General features: G+C 40.9%; 1 protein-coding gene across 4 annotated transcripts in view; it reads right to left on the bottom strand.

Annotated features, from left to right (window-relative positions):
* The window catches only part of fbxl17 (F-box and leucine-rich repeat protein 17), a 300,805-nt gene that overhangs the window by 179,063 nt on the left and 98,220 nt on the right, over nt 1–23,522 (bottom strand). For all 4 annotated transcript variants that reach the window (XM_034692622.1, XM_034692623.1, XM_034692625.1 and 1 more), the window contains exon 7: nt 14,178–14,285. In XM_034692622.1, coding sequence (XP_034548513.1) covers nt 14,178–14,285 — 108 coding nt within the window. The remainder of the gene's footprint in view (nt 1–14,177; nt 14,286–23,522) is intronic.

The raw sequence follows: 23,522 nt of genomic DNA, 5'->3' as shown, positions 1-23,522 counted from the left end.
GGCTTTGTTTTAGTCATAAACAGCGAACATGTTGGATTTGGAAAATATGAGCTGCTATTTCACGACTAGAGTTAATTTATAACCACTTTCAGATTTAGTATGTGAGTTTGCTCAGTGAAAAATGTGGCCTAAGTGTGGGAAATGCATGTACAGGTAGATCACCAAGAATAACACACACACCTACTGTCTATGAAAGGGGAAAAGCAGCTTTTTTTGTAGCCTTTAAAGTGGAAAAGCGGCAAAGATGAGAGAAGCCAAACTTGAATCATAAACACAAAGCAAGTAGAAGTTTACTTTGAAGTAATATCCAAAGTCCTGAGGAAGGAGTCAAAGTCACAGGGTGTTGTTGAGGTGGCATTGTGCGCCCTGACACATTTGGCTCGCCTGTCCGCATGTGTTGGAGACGGTGTGAGACAGGGTGAGGCGAGGGTGGAAAGGTGGGACGAATGGCAGCCGTGTCACTAGGTGAATACAAGAGCGCACTCATGCATACACACTCTGCTTCTTTTTTTTTTTTTTCATATCGGAGCATCCCAGACAGTTCAGTCAGACAGGGGAAAGCTGTGTCGAGACAATCCCACTGCGGCTCGCCTAAATCACACGCAAACCACCCCGCTCTAGACTAACACACACACATGAATACACACAGGCCTGAGTAGACAGAGTGATATGAATATTTGAAAAAGGGAACTGAGGCAAATACTGGAAAGGCCATGGGTCTGGTATCACAAATACATTGTCTGCATCAGTCATGGACCAGTGAGCTGATCCCTGTTGTGTGTGTGTGTGTGTGTGTGTGTGTGTGTGTGTGTGTGTGTGTGTGTGTGTGTGTGTGTGTGTGTGTGTGTGTGTGTGTGTGTGTGTGGTTAACCTCTCTCTTTATCTGACTCGTGCTCATCTACTGTCTATCACTTATTTCCCCTGTCCTACCCCCTTTTTCCTCTCTCTCTCTCTTTCTCTCCGTCAGTCGCTAATCCTGCATGTGTTGGTGTTGATAACAAACTCAGTGGCGAGGAAAGGCTCGAGGAGATAGAGAGCGCTGGTTTCTCTTGGCCGCGCTAAGCCAAATGACCACGTATAGGCATGCACACACTCGCGCACGGAGCCAATGTGACAGTGCTGGATGAGAGTCTCGGCACAGTGATACTAGAAGGGCCAAAAGTGAGACATTGAGACATGCCCCCCCCTCCTTCAGAGGTCAAAAAAAGCTCTCTATCTGTGTCTGTCTCTGGGTTAAAAGTCTCACAGCCAAATTAATTATTCTTCAATTACTCCTGCACGAGACACACATCACCCCTCAGCTCGTCTCTGCTCATTATATTCATAAATCCCCCAATCTCCTCCATACAGCAGTGAAGAAAATTATTATTACAATTTAGACTCATTCTGCGACCCCCACAACCCCATTACCTTTCTTCCCCTAAATCCCCTCCACTTGGTTGTTTTTTTTTCTCCCCCTCTTTATCCTCTCCACCACCCGAGAGACGCAACACACATGTACAAGTACAAAGTCGCACACACATTTGTACACAGGAAATGGGACACATAGACATAAAGGGTACACACACATGCACACTTACTTCTCTGGTTTGTGTTGGGGGTTATCAGTTTGACACAGGGAACTGTGATTATGTATTTTCTGTGCTCCAGTCAGAGGGAGGAGATAAGGGGGCCGGCAGACTACAGCAAAGCCAGACACCACTCATCCTGCATGGAGGGGAGGGTGAGTGCTGGAGTGGAGGGTGTGTCGGTGGCAGTGGGGTGAAGACCTGAATCTTAACCTTTTGTGTTTCGCTACTTTATCACGTCTTTTTATACCTGGACTTGGGACAACAGAAAAAAATGTTGTTAAATTAAAAATGTATCATTCACGTTTAATTCATTTTTTCTTTTCTACCAAATTTGAATTAAGGAAGTCACGAGTGTACAGTACCTGTTAATCGGTATTTTAAATATATTTACCATAAAACTTGATACACAAGATTCACATTTAATATATTTATGTATGTGTATTATGCAGTTCTGGTGCCTTATTGGTAATGAGCAATTGAGGTGCATCTCAAAAAGTTAATATTGTGGAGCAAGTTCAATATTTTCATGAGTTATTTATGATTGTGAAAAGGGGCGTTTTCACATTTAATGGATAGGACAGCTTAAGAGAGAAAGGAAACGCGGGGAGCAGAGAGTGAGGGATGACACAAAGCAAATGGTCGAGGCCGGGAGTCGAACTTGCGACTGCTGCGATTACAATTGCCGCTGTACATGGGACATGTGTCTAGACCACTAGGCCAACGGCGCCCCCAAGATTGTGAAAATCGAATATATTTGAGACTCTTTACATATAAACAAAAAATACATATCTCAAAATATATCAGAATTAAAATTTGAGTGGAGTTCATCACTATTCAAACTAGTGGTGCAACGGATCATCGTTGATCCGTGATCCGTACGGATGCCTCTCCACGGTTCGGCACGGACGTTGTCCGCGGATCGGTTGATGAAAAAAGTTGCGCGTGTTCACGTGATGACCGCATGTTCAATCCATACTCACTCGTCAAGCGCAGCTGTTGTCATGGCAAGTGAAGGAGCAGAGGGACTTGAAAAACCTCCTGCATCTTGTAAGTCACATGTATGGGAGCATTTTGTTTTCCCTGTGAAATACAGTGAATGCTGAATGTGATTGAGCCACGTTATGAAACTCCGTTGCGCACCCACTAGACCAGAGGCCGTCAATACGCGGCCCGCGGGCCGCATCCGGCCGCCTATTTGTGGCCCCCGAACTGTTATTCCTTCAGTCTATGTTTTGGTCGGGTCACCGTGTGTTTACCGGGACTTGTCTCCATGTCAGATACGCAGACAGGCTGTTACTGGGTCACTTAGAGTCCACTGCTGCTAGTGCAATTTTTAACTTTCACTTTCGTTTCTGGAGCAGTTCGCATGTTGGCACTTTGCCAGATGTAGGACCCTAGAATGCACGAAAACGGTGTGTTCACAGTTTGCAGCTCAAAGAAAAGTGGACGGTGAAAATCAGCAAATGAAAGAAGAATGGAGTGAAACTTTTGAAGTTCCTCTGCTCCTTCACTTGCCATGCCATGAAATGCAGTGAATGAGGCAGGACTGGGCCCACAGATAAGGTGCTTTGCACATGCAGTACATTTTGAGTTGACTGTTGTTTTTATTTAATGGGCAAAAGTTTACAAGGGTTTTACAAAATAAATGGAGGACAAAGTTATATTTGTCTTGTCTTCTTTTTTTTTTTTTTTTTGCTGATCCAAAAAATGATCCGATCCGTGACTCAAAACCGTGATCCGATCCGAACCGTGAGTTTTTTGATCCGTTGCACCCCCAATTCAAACAGAATAAATACTGTGTATCTCTCGGTCTACTTCAGTACACTCGACCACAATCATTCGTAAGACTGCCGACTTGACAGTCATCCAGAAGACAATCATTAACACCCTCCTCAGGAAGGGTTAACCACAGAGGTCATTGCTGAAAAGACTGGCTGTGCTCAGAGTGAAGTATTGAAGCATATCAATGGAAAGTTGACTACAGAGGAAAAGTGTGGTAAGAAAAAGTGCACAAGCAACAGGGCTGACCGCAGCCTTGAGAGGATTGTCATGAAAAGTCGATTGAAGACCTTGGGAGAGCATCACAAGGAGTTGACAGAGGTTGAGTAAGTGTATCAAGAGCCACCATACAGACAACAATCACATCCATATTATCAAACAACTCCGGTGAGACAGCATTAGAAGCATATAACCTGGGCTGAGGAGAAAAAGAACTGGACCGTTCAGACTCAGTAGACTCAGTTGTCCAAAGTCACCTTTACAGATGAAAGTCAATTTTGCATTTCATTTGAAACTGAAGGTCCTTGAGTCTGGAGGAAGAGTGGAGAATCCAGGTGTTTCAAGTTCAACACAAAGTTTCTTGCAGTCTGTGACGAGTTGAGTTCCATGTCAACACATAATCTACCAGGAGAGCCTTTCATGCTTCCATCTGCTGACAAGTAACCCAAATAAACACCCGCCCACAGCGCCAAAACTTCTACTAAATGGTCTGCTGATATTACTGTGCTTGATTGGTCAGCCAACTGACCTGACTTGAACTCCATAGATACCTGGAGCTATTTGTCAAGATGAAGATGAGAAACATCCAACCCATAAATACAGACAAACTGAAGGCTATAGCAACCTGGGCCTCAGTAACACCTCACAAGCTGACCTCTTGAATACCCTACTGCATTGATGCAGTAACTCATGGCAAAGGAATTTGGGGAAGTATGTTTAAATCCTTTATTCGATTGATCGTACAAAATATTCGAATGATTTGAAATGCTACATTTTTCATTTGCATTAGCTATAAGCCAAAATGATCAATATTCAAAACATAAAATGTTTTCTAAAAAGCTTCACTTTACATGCAAGGAATACAGAATATATGAGAGTTTACTGCTGAGAATTAATTTAGGAAAATAAAAAAAAACAGGCCATGATTGTGGATGAGTGTACTGAAGTTATCATCCATTAATTAAATACCAAATTATTTGACATTTCTGTAAATAAAAATGACATTTAATTTAATTTAATGTCATTTAATTGAATGTCATTTAATTTAATCTAATTTAATTATGTTTACATTACATTGCATTACACAAGGATTTGGGTAATTTATCTTCAAACTGTGAAGAATCAGTTTTATTATGTTGTTTATTTATCACAATTGTTTATATTGTTTAACTACTATCTAGCTATTGTCTACTGCCTCTAGTTCTTTCATTGTGTTATGACCATATAAAGCACGTTGTGATTTATGTTTATGAAAAGCAATATATACACAATTATATTTACTTACTTACACGCTGCTCCACTAAAGCCACCAGGATGGATACAACATATGATTCTGGTTTTGGTATCAAATAGCTTCTCTGTCATAAAGCAGACTGTTTTATTTTCTCATAAACACACAGAAAGAATGAGGTATTACCCGCGGTCCAATTCTGTCAAATTTAGAGAGCATTTATCAAAAGGTCCCAACTTTTTCTCCTCCTTTTTCCAGAGAAGAACAACAAAGCCACCGGAGCGGCACGGCTGACTTAATCTATAAGGCCTGAAATTAAGACCAGAAACATCCCAGTCCTGCACATCAGAGAGACAACACTCAGCTATTACTGTCTCCAAATATACCTCTTTTCATCTCCGACACATTCTTCAACAGTCTCTCCATTTGTTATGTCTTTGGCCTCCTCTCTCTGTCTCCCGAGGGTGGGAACATTCACACACAAAAAAGGCTTTTTGAGGCCCAAAGTGTCTTAGGGGCAGTGATAGGTCTGATGTATGAGGAGGGGCATTGTGGGCAGGCATGACAGGGGAAAAGGGGAAGCCATCAGTGGGACATCTAAGGCTCGGGCAATGAAGACTCTCTGGCAGCCAGAGCCGCTCTCAAACACGGGCTCTGTGATAGAGCCGACCTTGGACTTAATCACTACCAGAAGAAAGGGGAAAAGGGTTGACAAGAAGATGGAGAGACGTTAGGAGAGAGAGCGAGAGAGAGAGAGAGAGAGAGAGAGAGAGAGAGAGAGAGAGAGAGAGAGAGAGAGAGAGAGAGAGACTGAAAGCAATATGATTTTGGCAGAAAGTAAAAAAGCTGTAAAAGCGAAGTGTCTAAGTTTAGAGCCACCCACCCTTAAAGAATTGAAAAAATAATATATGACGTATACGTTATGGAAAGGTTTTCATTTCACCCTTATATCTAAAAAGAAAGCTTTCTTTAATACTTGGACTCAATGGACATAGTACATTAAACATAGAAGTTCAGACTTCAGAATAAGGAGTGACAATAAAATGTCAAATCGTGTTATTTTCTCAAACTTACTCTTATCTGCATTTCTTTTTTTTTTTTTTGTGATCAATTGTTTATTGTTTATTTTGTGTTACAGTGGCTTTGACATTGCAAAAATAAAAAAAAATAGTAATATAATAATAATAATACATTTGAAAATAAATAAATAAAAAATGTATTGGTAAAAGTATAATTATAATAGTAACAACAATAATCAATTATTAATCATGACGACACTGATAGTAAACTAAGAAAAGTAAATATATAAATAAAATTCCAATCCCTCCCCCATCTTGGTATCCCATTAACAGTCTGTACATAGACTTAAACAATCACACATATGTGTGCATACCCACACACACATATATACGCATATATACACACACCCATATGCACATATACAGACATACACATATACTTACATACATAGTACATATACATTTATGAAGAAGAAAACATGCATGCATGCATATGTACATACACCAAGATAAACATATGATATAGCGGCACCTAATCACTAGTAGCTATAGTAAGCCAGAGATATTTTGTAGTAGCTTCAGCCAACAAGTAACATTATGTGTTTTAGTATAATGTGATCTAGCTGTGGATAGTTCCAGCAGTGCAATATCTCTGTAAGTGGAGAGCCATTCCCTCACTGAAAGTGTATGCGGGTGTTTCCAGCGGCAAGCCACTATTTTTTTAGCAGCTGTGAGACCAGCGAACAAGAGTCGTTTTTCATTAATTAATCTTATCTGCATTTCTTATCAATAACTTATCTGTGTTTAATACTTGATTCTGATTGGTCAAAACCCCATATGATACCCCAAATGTAACGCATTCTGAATAGAAGGAGATCACACCCGTCATAACAAATCAATCCACTGAAAGAAGCGTATTTCACCTCTGCCTGTTGACACTATGGTTGCAAAGGGGTGGAAAATTTCCGGTAAATTTCCGTAAGGTTTCCGGTAAATTTCTATGGGAAGTGAAGCTGGGTAATTTTGGAAATATTCCAATTTGGAAACTTTCCATGGGAATTAACTGGGAATTTATGGGAATTTACATGAAACCTTCAATTTAGTAAATTCCTGGTTTATTCACGTTAAATCCCATAATTTCCTGTTAATTCCCATGGAAAGTTTCAAACTTTCACGGAATTTTGCAACCCTAGTTGACACTGGCAAAATGTTAGCTTCCATCAGATTGGTAAACACTGTTGCAAAAACGTTGTTTTCTGTTAGCATGCTAAATTGTGGGTAGGCTTAAACAATGTGGTCAAATAACTGCTCAAACAGATATATAATGACTCAGTTGGTGTTAAACATTTATAAAAACTAGTCAACAGCAAAATGAGCTCAGTAAATACAGTGTGATCTCGAATTCTTAAACACACTAACACATTTTCCTTCCACATACACACAAACATATCTAAAGAGCATGGGGTACCCATTAAAGACAACCAAACACCTACACTAAATCCTCTACATTTTCACCTCTGTGCCCTGTCAGAGGTTTGACTAAAGGGTGAACCCACTGCAACTGAATTAGGAGTGTGATAAATATCACCGAAGTCCACAAAGAAAGCGTATAAAGTTCTCAAATTAGTTGCTAAGGGAAGGAAAAGCTCTGGGACACCCACAACGCCTCCTTCCCATGATGCTTTGTATCCATTACAAAGCCTTGGGATGTGACAAGCCTCATCAATAAAACTATTATTAATGTCAGAAGCTAAGAGCTAAACTCTGAGCTTCACTCTAAAAAGTAACCATAAATAAAAAACGTACAGTATTCCTGGCAGTGGAACAATAAAGACCACATGAGAATCGTGTTTGCTCTTAAAATCTTCACAGTTACGCTCTAGATATTTGAAGCTGCATGCAATTTTGAATTCAAACATGATAGGGCAGTGTAGGAGAGCTTGTTTCAATGTTAGCAGGCTTTACTCTCAGCCAGCAGAAATCTTGATTTTTAGGTTTAGGTCTCTAACAAGATGATGATTTATCAAACTGTGCCTGGCAATAAATATTGAGTTGTGCTGCAGATCACAGAGGAACCGCATGGCTCCCGAAGGACTGAAACACTGAGAAACCATTAAAAGGGGCATAAATGCTGCAGCTTTACAGCTACTCTGCAGACCATCTGCATCGAACCCTGCACCATGGGTGGCCCATTTCAACCTCCAGCTCACTTGATTAAGAAAATACCATTTCAATTGATTTCCTCACACACTAATTTGTGAGAAGCCGGTATAAAAAATATATCAATCTGAAATGAGAGAAGTTAATAAAAGTAATGGATTTTTTTTCTGGTGATAGTTGCATAGTAAGTGAAGAGGTTTAGAAGATTATCAGGGAGAGAGGGTGAGAGAGAGAAATAGAGAGAGAGAGAGAGAGAGAGAGAGAGAGAGAGAGAGAGAGAGAGAGAGAAAAGAAAAGAAGTGGGAGGGAGTGTGTAATAATCGAACAAGAGAACGCTGCAGTCTTGGAATGGCATGCGGGTCCACGGAGTCATCAGAAATGCAACGATTCTAAATGCCAGAATATGATTTTCAATCGACACTAGATGGGCCCAAGTGGGAATGAAAGAGAGGAGGAATCAACTGCTAAACGAGATAATTACTGTCAGAGATTATAGAGGGACAGAGAGAGAGAGAGAGAGGGGCAGAGAGGGAGAAAGAATGAGATGAATCACAGGACTGAGGACTGAAATGACAGAAACAAAGAGAGATTTGATGTGACTATCAATCAGACTGAATGTAGTGAAAGTGTTATCTTTGAAACATTTCTGTCTTGTTTTCATGAATGATGATAAATACATATATCAGGAGGTATCTTAATAGTGTGGTTGAGTGTTTGATTGAATCAGAGTCAAAGTTATCATCTCTAAAGTGAGCTATTGCAGTTTATATGAAAAGTACAAAAAACAACTTTCATGCAAGAGAGATTCTTGTAAACTTGAGATTTCTTAAGATGTGTGAAAAGTGAAATATTCAAAAGAAAAAAGTTTTTGTACTGTCAATACCTGTATGAACCAAGTGGTCTACCAAAAAGCTTTATGACATTTTGAAGAGTAACTTCACACCCTGTTATAAACGTTTCTGTTTTTACTGAACTCCCTTGTTACTGCAGTGTGTAGAAATGAACTAGAGGTTTTGTTTATGTGGAACAGGGCCAAAACACTGCTTGAGCCTGGAGCAAATATTGCTATAGTATCCCTTTTTTGAAGCTGAAAACTTTAGAAGGAAATCAAGGACAAATGATGCAATACGGAAAACAGTTTTATTACCACACCACACTCAATTGTGTGTATTACTATACTGTTCCTTTTTTTTCTTTACAGCTCTAAGATCACATTCTATTTATCCCCTTTGGGACACCGTAGTTAAGCTTCCGCAGTGTCTTCCCGAGAAAAAACACGGGGAGGAAACAATGTCACCACTGCGCTTTTAAATGGCACATCACACATTAAAAAACTTCCAGACGGCTCGGTTGACAAGCGAAAAGTAATATGTCCTTTGAGACAAATTAAATTAAGATATAAATAAAGTACTTTAAGTTTGAGCTACCACCTCAGAGCTAAGCATACAGGTGCAGCTAATCAGACTGATGCCAGCAAGTGACAGCAGGGCATGATTTTGGTGTTTGAAATTAACACAGACATGTGGTTGAAACCAGGGGTGCAGCTTGCTCGGCTGGAAGTGAAGCTTCCACCAGAGCATCTGCCCCCTGGTGGCTGGCTGCAGTGTTGGTCAAAAACTCTGTCTCCCCCATTCATTTGAATGGGGCTGCAGTCAAACTTTAAAAAATAAATACACGTGTATAAATGTTTCTCACATCCGTATGCTGTGGTGATATGTAGTTATTATTTGACTGTTTTGTGTCCAAGGCCTCTTTTTTCTGAAAAGTTTCTTTTTTTTCGTTAGTTATTAGAGGTTAAGAAACGGGGTTTTACCTCCGGGTTTGCTTTCATTGATAGCTGCTGTGGAGGGAAACTCCATAGGATCTTGTGACGCTACGCTGTAGGGTGGAGCTTGTTACCGTGGCAACACAGAACCATGAAATTCTCTACAGCGCACTCTGGCTGCACAATGTCTGCACATTGGAACGGGTTCTCTAGCTTCAAAACCGTACAACGGTAAAAGGTGGAGCAACGCTGTCCATTTTATATACAGTCTATGATTGAAACTACATCAGAAGTTACTTACAGCGTTTGATATTCGGTTGGCCTCTGACTACATTCATTTGATTCCCAAATCAAGAGGTATGACTTAACATTGGTAATATGGACTTAAAAACTGTTTTGAAATGGAAAATAATGGAACTTTATTCATGTTTAAAAATCAAATTAATTGCATTTAAAATAAATGTTTGATTGACAGCCCTGATGTAAAACAATCTGATTTAAATTACTTTACAAACATGCTTTACGCACCAGAATTGTATACAAATCTCATATAATAGTGATCAGTACCTCGTACATTTGTTGAGGACTCAGGGAGATAACTGTTTCTATGTAAAGCTAATTATGTGTTATTAATTGAGGTCAGGTCAGTAGACTTCTGGGGTTTTAATTGTATGGTGGTTTCTTTTATCAAAGATAAGGGGGCGGAATTTTAAAAACATGTTATTTTGAATATAATGCAGTCCCTGTAGTTATGACCTTATAAGTGTTGTATCAAGTTGAACAAAATAAGCATGTAGTTCAGTAAGCACTGCTGCTCTATAAAAGGTGTGCAGAAACATTCAAAGTTGCTTTCAGTCGAGAAGAACCTGGAGTCCTAAAGAGGCATAAATATTATCAGATTTATGAACTTGCTCATCTAAACTCCTAAAACTTCACCTTGCTTAATACTGTAATAAATAATAATGAGGTGTGCTAGGCTGTGCATGGGTTGGATGTGTGTGCGTCCACCTCCAGGTATGCTAATGCTGTTATGACTGGCTGCCTTCATTACTGTCTGTCTACAACACATCGGCCAAGGTCAGTGGAGGCTGCAGAGATGATAGGAGGCCAAAACCATGAGCACAAATTAATCTGCTGTTTAATCTAATAATGCAGCGCTGCATCGGGTGTCTCAGTCCTATTAACACAACTGTAATTGCATCTGAGGAGGAATGGACGCACGGAACCCACAAGGGGACGTTCACACTTGCGTGTACACCCAAGTACATCAAACACAAATCGAATTGTATTACTCAAGCACACATGGGTGCCGACATACCAAACACACTCACACACAAGAGCACACACACATTCTAGATGGATGACGGAAAGAGGAAATAAATGAGACAAGAAAAATAAAGGTGCAGTTTTTTCTGGTGAATTCAATCCAAGCAATCATCGTGTGAGTGCATGTGTGTCCATGTTTATATGGCATAGCACATCTTAAACCAGCGAGCCCTGCTCATTAGCATGGTAATATCCAAACAGCAGGGTGTAGTCGGAACAGCAGCGTATTATTAGGATTCATCTCATTAGGCTTTCATGAGATTTAAAAGTTAACAAGAAATAAGTTCAAAACTAAGTCTTAGATAAAACACACAGCGAGGTTCTGGTTTAACTCTCCAAAAGTAAATTTCCCCCCCGGAGACATTTCATGGCCAAAAGCAACACAGACAGCTCGCCTACAGTAAAAGGATTAGACCAGAAAACCTTGTTACGCTGGAACTTCTGTTGATATTTACCAATACAAGTAATAACTTCAAAGAAACTGACGCTGCTTGATGGAATAAACCTTTGTTCAACTGTGCTAGAGCTGTATCTTCATTTTTACTTTAAAGCTACTGTGTGGAACTTTCATTTTTCAATCCTGGCAACACCTGTAAAAGGGCCCACTTCTTGTCAAACCAATGGCTCAGTTATAATCTTAGTCCTAAAGGTATTTAAACAAAGTCACTACTAGTCTGCTGTCCGTAAACTGCCTGGTCTAAAATTGACAGCACAGCAAAGTTAAAGGTGACATATCATGCAAAATGGACTTTTTAATGGTTCTCTACCTTAAATATGTGTCCCTGGCATGTCTACAAACCCCCCGAGAATGAAAAAAATCCATTCTGCCCCTGTTTTGATTTCTCCACCTTTCTGTAAATGTGTGTGAAACGAGCCGTTTCAGACTTCCGTGTTTTTGTTACGTAACAACAATATCCGGTCTGTCACGGAGTCAGAGCTCGGAGCTTGTTCAGCCCATAGACTGTATAAAATAATACTGAATCCCTCCCCCGTTTTTCATTACCTGCACAAATGTGTGCTAACAAGGAGCTTAGGAGGGAGGCATGCTAGTTGTAGGCTGTCTTAATAAACACAAAGGTCGGTTTTACTCCCCACGTCTGCAGATTTGAAGATCTAGTGGATGATTTTTATTTATCATGGATAAGTGCTAGCGCTAGTTAGCATAGCTACATAGCTACATGTCGTAGCTGCAGCTGTGTACCAAGACACACGTCTACATACTGACAAATAAAACAACAAGTAACACAGAATCTGTGACCAATCCTTCAGAAAAGGTCCCGCTGCCTTTCTGGCAGAGGTCGGTTTTACTCCCCACGTCTGCAGATTTGAAGATCTAGTGGATGATTTTTATTTATCATGGATAAGTGCTAGCGCTAGTTAGCATAGCCACATAGCTACATGCTCGTAGCTGTGTACCAAGACACACGTCGACATACTGATAAATAAAACAACAAGAAACACTAAATCTGTGACCAATCATTCAGAAAGGTCCTGCTACAGGCGCCTCTCCATCAGGATCAGATTCTGGATCAGATTCAGAGGGTTGAAGAAACGTGATCTCTGAGTAGCCATGTATATTCAGCCAACATGTAAACATTAGATCAACGTGCTGGAGAGCCGAGGCACATCCACTTCCTGAGGGGGCGTGGTCAGAGAGAAAACAGAGTGTTCTGAGGAGGACTGAAGAAGAAGGCTTTTCAGGCATGCCAAAATCTGATTTCAAAGTGTTTTTTTGAGCATAAACTTTAAAGACATGTTTTGGGGACCTCTTAGACCAATATATATTGATGAAAAAAGCGCGATATGTCACCTTTAAAAGCAGCAAATATTAATATGTAGCAGGGATGTAACGACCTACTCAATTTAAGATGTGATACGACACGACAAAATACGATTCAAAACTAATTGAAACGACACAATATGATAAGATATGCTATGAAACAATGCGATATGAAACTATACCATAAGACATGACACGATACGATATATGATACTGGGTTCAACCTAGCGGCAACCTCCAGTCTAAAAATACGAGTCCAATGAGGAAGTGCTTAAAACTGCAGTTCATCGAAGATCCGCTTGAGGCTGGCTCTGGAAGTACTGAAAACCACATACACATCAATTCAAAAAAGCCGAACTTTACAGCAGAAATAACACTGTAGCTGTTGGCTAGGAGGCTCAAAGCCCGCCTCTTTATGTCATAATCGCTCAACAGCAGCAATATGGCCTTTGATTGGCCTCAAAACAGCGCTTCAGAAACAGATGGGTGACATCACGGATACTACGTCCATATTCTATACAGTCTATGAGTTCAACACACAATTTTTTTCCCTATTTCTACAAGGGTTAAAGTAACCTAATTTTGAGTACAGAGATATTTCAGCCACTAGTTTATTTAGATAGCATTCTTGCATGGATAGAAAAGAAAAATACTAAAATGGCGGGAATGTAGGAATCATAATAACAACAAACAAGAGAAATGAAAAGCAGATAGCGCCCTCTGCTGTTCAAAAAGGGTGTTGATATTCATCTTTCATCCACTACATCAAACCAATTTTTAAGTGTCTCACAAGCTACTGTTACGGCTCTATAAAGAATGTAGTTCTCCGATCTTACTAGTTCTATCGTTAGTTGCCATTAATTCAGCTAAGCTATGTTGGTTAGCCATGGCATGTGGAGTGGATGTTGAGCTGTTCTTGTATTAGGTCTGAAAATTCATGTGGATGCCCTCTGTTCATCATTTTATACTATCAGTAAAATTGATTAGTGTAGTGTAGTTGCTATTCTTTCTGCGTTTATCCTCTAGCTCATCGTCACATCACGTTTCCACATTATTTCATCCAACTGACTACATCGTCCCCTACATGAAACCAAATTTCAACCGTCTCACTAGGTCACATCTCTGCTATACAGAAACACCCAACCCCCTGATGTTTTGCTGTGATAAGTCACATCAAGGCCAAAGTATTAATTTCAGTCTGTCTTATAACCAAATAAAAAACTCTTCACAGGATCTTTATGGAAGAACACATCTTCACAGTTGCTTAGAAGTCAGCCTCCAGGGAAAACTATGATAATAAAGGTCGAATAAATTGTTTGGCACTCACCGCAGTAAGATGGATGACTCCCTGAGAGGTAACCGGGCATCCCATGAAGCCAACAAACTGGAGCTCAGGGCAGTTCTCTGCGACGGCTTGCACCGACTGATCTGTGACCTGAAGAATAGATAAGGAGGAAGAAGAAAAGAATGGATAAGTTAAATAAGCATTGAAAGTTATTTTTAACTCATTTAGTCACACATGCACGATCTAAGTATGGCAGCCATTATAAAAAGACAACTCAAAGACATTTTTCGTTTGCTATGAGGAAAGCTTAACATGCCAATATTTGGAGTAAATACTTCTTTCAAGATTAATTTTCAAAGCTAGCGTGTGCAGACTGGGGGGGGCTGTCAGATTGAAGCCTAAATGCTTACTCCATCTGTGCAGCGTGTCTGTAGTGTTTTGTGTTTGGTGATCAGCAGAGAAAAGGAGTGAAAAGGAGGATCACATAAGGAGAAGAACAAGAGGAGGATAACGGATAAGCTAAACAGCTAGAGGAGCATGTCTGCCAAGCAGCGAAGACGTCGACTTATGATGGATGGACCGCTCCCCATCATTCACCCGGCCGTCTGCTAACAGCTCATAATGGATCAGAGATCAATAAGGAAGCAGAACATTTCCACCCGCTTCCACTGTAGTCATCGATACAGGTATTGATAGCTACTTCATCTCCCTGGTCACACTCAACACCGCAACAATATGTGGGAGATTGTTTGTCCTCTCTGTAGGCGTCCTCAGTGCTTCTGATAACTCTCCATCAATCACAAAGACTGAAAAAAGATGAGAGGAAGAGAGGCAGGAGAGAGAGAATTGACTCTGTGCGGTGATTAACTCAGAAAACAAAGAGACACAAACATCAAAGAACACTGAAGAACAAAAAAACACTGCTCAAGCTTCCCTGTCAGAATCTTCAATGTGAAATTCCAAAAAAAGCAAGTCAGGGAAAAAACAGATTTGCATACATGCCAAAAGCACCAACATGAGATGGATGCATAAAAACTGAAATTGTATCTTATCCACTTGAACATTTTAGGAAAAAGACTGTCAGAGTGCACTTAGACTAAAACCTGAGTCTGACTTGTTTTGAAAACTATATCAAAAGTCTGCCTGAGCTTTCATGTTTCATGTTCAATAAGAAATACAATGAGGAGTGAAATTTGGAAGAAGAGCGATTAAAGAGGCAAAAAAGACACTTAAGGCTACAATTACTTTACATCAAGACTGTCAAGTTGGTACCAGTTTTTCAAACATAGGTAGAAAAGTTAACGTATCAAACTTGCCGTACAATAGACTAATACATGAACACATGTTTTTAAAACAGCGTCTACTCAATGTATTGAATTAAGTTATACATTCTAAAGGCTGATTTATACTTCTGCGTCGAATCGACGGCGTAACCTACGCCGTAGGTCCGCGTAGCTCCCGTACCTACGCAGAGGCCTACGCACGTAGCTGACGTGCACCTCCTCCAAAATGTAACGACGCGTAGAGCCGACGCGGACCGCAAGCCCTGTGATTGGTCCGCTCGACGGCTTTGTCTTTCCCGCATTCACAGGAACATCGGCCACACATCGGCCGTGTATTTCATCTCCTCCTCTCTATTCTTCATGTAATCATGTCTGTATGATAAACAGCAACATGTATCAGCTGTAGATTAACATAACACGCTCTGAATCGATGTGGAAAAGTAAACAGAGATCGTAGCGGCGATCTGATAGCAGGCGACCGGCTATCAGAGAGACCGCACTGCCCTCAGGCGTTTCGGCGGAGAATTGCTGCGCGACACAGACACACCGACGCAGAAGTATGAGGGGCTCATGTCCGCGTCAGCCCCTGCTGCGTAGGGCGACGCAGAAGTATAAATCAGCCTTATGTGTTACTTTTGTTTGTGGCAATGCCATCAACTTCAATCAACATCATCAACAGCTCCCCAGATAAAAACAGGAAAAATCTGTCTGTTTAATGACTCTAAACACTGACAGTTTGATTGCATTAGCCATAATGCAGGAACAGCGTCTAAGCTGCAGGTTGACAGGATAACTAATTAGCCAGTGAGACTTGAGAGAGGACTCACTTGCAAGTAGTTGTAGAGTTTAACTGAACAACAGAAATGCTGTATAGTTACAACGACAGATAGAGACGTTGTTTTAAAATGAGTTTTAAAGCTCCTGTAAGGAGTTCTTGACCGATATGAAACTGACTTTAAAAGTTATGCCTATTTCAATCAATCAATCAGAATTTAATTTATAAAACGCTTGTCATACAATGATATTGTAACACAAAGTGCTGTACAAAAAAAATACAAATAAAAAGACCCCGTCCCATCCTAATCCCAACCCAGCCCTGACCCCAAAATCAACCCACAATCCTAAGGTGAAGAACACAATATATGCAACAATAATAATAAAAACAATTAAAATAAAAATAAGCAAATAAAAACAAATAAAAAAGAAGTTGCTGAACGAACTGAGGAAACACTCTCATGATATCTTAATGAGGAAACACTGGAGGTAAAATAAGATGTTAAAACCCAACATAAGAAATTAAAATCACCAAAATAAAACACATTTCTAAGATAATAAAACATTATTAAACCATTAAAACAAAATAAGATGCTATATTTAAAAAAATAAATAAAATGTAATTTGAACTAGATGCTAAAAAAATAAATAAAACTGTTATAAGAATAAAACTCAGTTATTTATGGACCATGGAGGTCAACATTGCCATTTTCTCTCGATTGTAAAATGTCAATAAAACAGATTTGAATGGTTTGCAATCATTCACTGTTTACCATTGTGCCGCATCACCTCTTCTTTTAATAATAACATTCTGTAAGCTCTGTTTAGGAATCGAGGAGACCAGTTTCTGGAGTTTTGAAAGTGAAGTGTTGTCCAAGTCTTCCCTGATAAAGCATGTCAGCTTAAATGGCCTCAGGCTCAAATAAGTCAATAGCATTACTGGATCATGTCTATATATAGTCTCCTCTTTGCAAAGAACAGTTTTAACCTGTATTTGGTGAAAGAGCGGCAAACTGTGCTCACATACAATGATTTTGGATGACACTCATGCAGTGATTTCCACTAGAGTCATGTCTGTTTTTAAAGCAGGTTCACCTGAAGGCCAGAAGATCGCATCCATCTATTGTTGGTTTTCTACCTTTGACCTTTTGTGCAGCAACTCCTCCAGATTATTTAAATTGTTTAATGATATTATGCACTATAGATGATCAAATCCCCCAATTCCTTGCAATTTTATGCAGAGGAACATTGTTCTGAAATATGAGAACAATGTGCTTGTGGCAGCCTCTTCCTGTCTTTACTTCTGAGAGTATTCCCCTCATTAAACAGAATCTGTATACTCACTGCTTTAAAAATAAATAAATAAATAAATAAACAAAAATAAACCTTCATTCAGGGAAAAGTTGTGCTCACAAGTTACAACAGCTCACTGTACTTGCTTTCTTTTGTACAGAGGAGTTTCTTTTTCTCTCCACAATCAATAACTGGATGCACCTTAAAATTCTACACCTTAGGTTTGGACCCACCACACTACCCATCAACACTTGCTGCAGTCAGAAAAGATTAACTGAAGGTGAGTCAGAGCTCCCACTCGGAGACACTGATGCATATGGAACCTGATCTGCAGGGCCAGGTGGAAAGGGAGGGGGTTGGGGGGGGTTGTCTTTTTGAGTATAAAACTTTGGTAGGAAAAAAAAAAAACTCCAGAAGGACCAGTCTGTGCTGAGCAGCTGGCAGGTGAAGCGAGCTGGCCAGAGCTCCCCTCAACACGGCCTCTGCCAAAAAACCATCAAGGCAAACATTTTCAGGTTGACTACCAGCAGAATCAAAAACGCTACACACCGCCGCGATCCCTAAATCAGAACCCTCTGTGAGAGGAGCAAACGAATCACAGCAGAGGCCACCTCCAGACTACGAGAGTGTGCGGGTGCTGCTCTGAATTGTGCGTGTGTGTGCAAGTGTGTACTCTTGTGTGTGGAAGCAGAAGAGACAAAAAGAAAGAGAGCAAGTTACACATCTTACAACGACTCTCAGCAGGTGAGAAGGGAGAAAAAAAGGAGAGAGAAAAAGTAAAAATCCCAACAGAGCAGAACAGGCCAGGAGGGCATGTACCGTATCAGATTAAGCCTGAGTGTGTGTGTGTGTGTGTGTGTGCGTGTGCGTGTGCGTGTGCGTGTGCGTGTGCGTGCGTGCGTGCGTGCGTGCGTGCGTGCGTGCGTGCGTGCGTGCGTGCGTGCGTGCGTGCGTGCGTGCGTGCATGTGTGTGTGTGTGTCTATGTGTGTGTGTCTGTGTGTGAGTAGGACCATATGGGTTTGTAGCTCAGATGTGTCTCCAACCCACAAACACACAAAACCTTGTCCCAAATTTCTTTCTGCTCCCACCCCCAACCTTTCACGGACTTTGATTTAAAAACACAGACACACAAAAAAAAAGGAGCCATGGCAGGGCTTTGGAGAAGAAGTGGCCGGCCAAGTGAGGCCTTAAAGCCTTTTAGAAGAGATCTGGTTTAATGGTCTCTGGGTGAAGGAGGCATACGGAAATCAAAGGGAAAAAGTAAGGCTGGAATAGTTGGAAATGCTGCAGTAATAAAGATAGCCTTCGTGTGAGTGTGTGTGTGTGTGTGTGTGTGTGTGTGTGTGTGTGTGTGTGTGTGTGTGTGTGTGTGTGTGTGTGTGTTTTAGAGAGCCGGAAGGTAATTGTTGAGAGTGCTGTGGTAGCAGAAAGCTGGCAATGCTGGATGTGAGAGTGTGGTTTTCTCGTCTGGCGGTGTGTTCTTAGAAAACGCTAGGGCAGCACCCAAGGGCCACTTCTCATCCAATGAGGGCATTTAAGCTTGTCAATAACCTCTATCATATGACTTATTTGACTTCATCAAACACACAACGAAGATGTAAAAAGAGAGGGACCAGAGCGGACTGACGTTCGTCTTTTTCAACCCTTGTTTTCTTAAACTTTGAAATCCTTAATGCATTCAAAATCAGCTGACCTTACCATAAAACAAAACACAGACAAACAAACCATAATTTCATGTCCTCTTTCCTTCTTTGATTTCCTTTTTTGTGTGTATTTTACCCTCACACACACACACACACACACACACACACATACACACACACACACACACACACACACGCACACACACACACACACACACACACACACACACACACACACACACAGGTGAAGGGAATTTCATCAGAGGGAGAATTGGCAAGGTGTGTGTGTAGGGCAGGCACATCGTCATTTGTCTATGTTTAAAACTCTGATAATGATACACAATCACACACACACACACACACACACACACACACACACACACACACACACACACACACACACACACACACACACATGCCCACACAACAACTGATTTATCCCACATTCGCTCTCTTGCCCGCCCAAGAAAAGTAAAACATTGCAGAACTTTTTTCATTCATTGCCAACTCTTCTCATTGATCCTTTCAAGACCTCCAATCCAGCCGAGCCAGTTGGGTGACCAGCCAAAACCCCAAGAGTTAGGGAAATGTATCATACTCAGAATACACTCAGCCTTTTTACTGGTTAGTAGCAGTAGTTTGTCACTCAAGCAACCAAAGAGAGGAAGCCTGCCATGAGCAACTTTAGTGTGGAGTGTAAAGGTTGCCTTGGTTAGTATTATTTTTTAGATTTGAGTTATTGGAGCACCAACCTGATGACCCCCTTTTTTCTGACATCTGAAAGTGGTGTTGTGCTTATTGCAAAGTTTAAACACAGCAAATGTCTGTGTTCCACCGGGACATGTAATGCAATCCATGAGATTATGTTTGAGGGACGGATCCAAGAATTTGAAAGATTACACAACGCTAAAATTCCTTCAAACAGAGCTGTCAACTCCTTACACTTCATTTGCATTTTCAGTCTGACATTACCTCAACTCAAACTGATTTGTGGGGGAAGAGGGATTAGGTTTCCAAAGCCAAGCAATAGAGAGTAAAGTATCAGGCTGCCTCTAACATCATCGGCAAAGATTGACACAAAATCAAAGCCAATGTAACATATTGGTTTTCAAAAATTGGAGGAAGAAGTGCTTCCTGGACTCAAAAATGTGTATGTTTGTTTTTTTGGATTGGGATATATGCAGTAATAGAAAACCAAGAAATACTCAGAGGTACTCTCTTTTGAACAGTTAAAATTACTTTGTTTTCATGGCATGGACATGTAGACCTCAAATGCCAACTTTGACACGTCTTGGCATCAAGCCTTCATGAGGAAGTCAAAATCATTGCTTTTTGGGGAATAAATGCATATGTTGGATATTGAAGTATACCAACATTGGTTGAAATAACTGCATCTATTGGAGATTTTATGTTTAGACACTCTCAATGCCCAAGTAGACTATTAACTTTGGTGGACAACCACTTTTCTTTTTTGGGGTCTTTTTGCCTTTATTTTGAAAGGACAGCTTCAGAGAGACATGCAATGTGGGGAGAGAGAGGGGGAATTGAGATGGGGAACCGATCCAACAACCAGTGTGACAGGACCGTAGCCTCTATGGCAACCTCCGGTCAAAAAATATGAGTCCAATGCGGAAGTGCTAAAATCTGCAGTTCATTGAGGATCCGCTTGAGGCTGGCTCCGGAAGTACCGGAAACCACATACACACACATTCAAGAAAGACGATCTTTACAGCAGAAATAAACATGTTTACAGCCTGGTACAAAAGATGAGTGTAGTCTGGATAGCTCATTTCTTGATCGGCACACACTATACGGGGGTCGAATTTTTTTCTAACGCCGCAATTTTAAAGATATTGAGATTACGAGTCTTCCAATGAGAGGCCCAGCTGACTTGATTGACAGGCGGGAACACTGTAGCTGTTGGCTAGGAGGCTCAAAGCCCGCCTCCTTACGTCAACATCGCTCGACAGCAGCAATATGGCTGCCACCGACGATTGGCCTCAAAACAGCGCTTCAGAAACAGATGGGAGACGTCACGGATACTACGTCCATATTCTATACAGTCTATGGTCTATGCATGGGGCGCCTGCTCCACCAACTGAACCACACCAGCGCCCTCACTTTTGTTTCCTTGACATCTGTTTGATATATGTCAAAGCTTGCTTTTAAAGGTACAGTGTGTGGAAATGGGAAAATGTATCTACACATTACATTTATATTGATTTATTTATATCTAGCAGTCAGATTCGAGACTGAAATGCTGAAATGAACATTTAATGTAACAACTAAACCAAGAATAATCATCCCCCACTGCCACAAGCACAGCGTCATTCAAACACTGATGATGAATTGTCAGATTGTATGGGATGTGCTATCTGCTATTGATTACAGATGGGTTAATAGCCTAGCCACCACCTAGGGCTAAAATATTTTTATAAACATATTCTCAATACACATAATATGAATGTATAGTAGCATACTGATGGCATACCACTTAAGGGACTGCTACATGCCACTGGCTCCCTAGTGGCATATCATTGGCAATGCCACATGCCGCTGAACTATCACTATGGCCACTTTCTCACTGTTACTCTGTTTCCCAGCTGAAATAGAAAGGAGGAAGTTGTATCAGAGAAATCTTTTAGCGTGATGTAATTAACCAATAAATGACAGCATTTATCTTGGCCGCATATCTGGAGGGGCAAATGTTCTCTTCACAATGAGCCTGTGCTTAAACTAACACAGAGGGAATATTTATTTGCGTTTATGCTGAACACAAAGCAGTTTGAGATGTGACAAAGACAGGAGAGTTTGATGCAAAGCTTCTTCATAGATCAGCACATCGTTTCTATATTTTACTATGTGTATACAAATATGTTATGCCTAATAAATATTCAATGAATTTACGTTTTAAGATGTTGTTACACTCAGATCTGCTGCAGGGGAAACCTTAACATCTGGTTTGAACCGGTTAGAAACAAACCACCATTTCAAAGTGACAAACATGTTCAATATCAGCAAGAAAGTCTCAATCAATAGGCCACTGAATATCATGATGTCTTTATGGAAGCGCTCTGTTACTGAAGTACTCTGTGCAATTTTACAGATTTCCAATATTACCCATAAACAAGGACGCCGACTGCAGGCCTGCAAGGTGCAAATTGAAGTGGGACAATTTTCATCAAAGTTCTGTTCTTTCCAAGGTAATCATTTTCTCCATAAATACTCTCTTAGGGGTGATACTGAAGCGGGTTCATCACAGCCTTGGAATACACACACAAACACGCAGAACTTAGATGCAACCTCATAAACTCACGCACACACACACACACACACACACACCGCCCAAACTTTGTCTCGTTTTACAGAGCTCAGATGGGCTGTATTGACGCGAAGGAGTGGTGATCTGGCAAAAATCTAAATGAATACTTATCATCCTCCTGTAATATCCGATGCCTGGAGACAAAAGCAACACGGAAAGTCATAAAGTTTTACAACAGCGAGGGAGAGTCTCTTTACTGTGCTGTCTCTGCGCTGATGAGCAGGCACTGTGAGATAAGTGCAGGGCGGTGTGCACGTGTATCGATCAGAAAAGCTTCATAGAGACAAGAAACTTCAGCTGATTCACGTTTTTGTCTAAAGAAAAGTGAAAGTTTTTGACATGTGTAGGCTTTTTAATGTACAGACATGAAGACGTGCACGCAGCACACACAGGCCAAGTAGAGTCTAGACAGATGTGAAGTTCGTGGTCTCTAGCTCTCCGGTGAGGTGTTTTCCTTGGCTCAACACAGGGACTAGTTATATTTATGAGACGTGATGAGACAGGAAGACAGGATGGATCGTGGTGAAAGACAAAGGAGAAAGGAGGAAGAGAAGGGAGTGAGGGGAATGAGAGATTTGCAATCTTTTCATGTTAACATAATGTAACCTGTAGTCTTCAGTGTATTGCTTTGGCAAGCTTGGCTGCTTTTTGCATGCCTGAAAATCCGGCCTGAATATGGATGTGACAGACGTGCAGCAAGAAAGATGGAGAGGTGGAATGACAGCCTAAACAAGCCTGAGGTGTGTGTGTGTGTGTGTGTGTGTGTGTGCGCGTGTGTGTGTGTGTGTGTGTGTGTGTGTGTGTGTGTGTGTGTGTGTGTGTGTGTGTGTGTGTGTGTGTGTGTGTGTGTGTGTGTGTGTGTGTGTGTGTGTTTCTGTGCAGGGGAGTACATGAATATGAGAGCAATCTGATCTTATTAGAGGCCTGACGGGATGAGGAGCCGTGATGAGAGCGCTGAATCACCACCATCTAATCAATCAGTCTAATTAACCAAGCTTTATGAACACAGGGCCGGGCCGAGAAAGAATCCGCCGACACACAGATTAATAATGATTACTGAATACACTGCAA

Source organism: Notolabrus celidotus, chromosome 9 (genome assembly GCF_009762535.1).
Source record: "Notolabrus celidotus isolate fNotCel1 chromosome 9, fNotCel1.pri, whole genome shotgun sequence".
NCBI classification, from domain to species: domain Eukaryota; kingdom Metazoa; phylum Chordata; class Actinopteri; order Labriformes; family Labridae; genus Notolabrus; species Notolabrus celidotus.
Note: the sequence above shows the minus strand (reverse complement) of the source record. Positions and strands in the feature narration are given on the sequence as shown.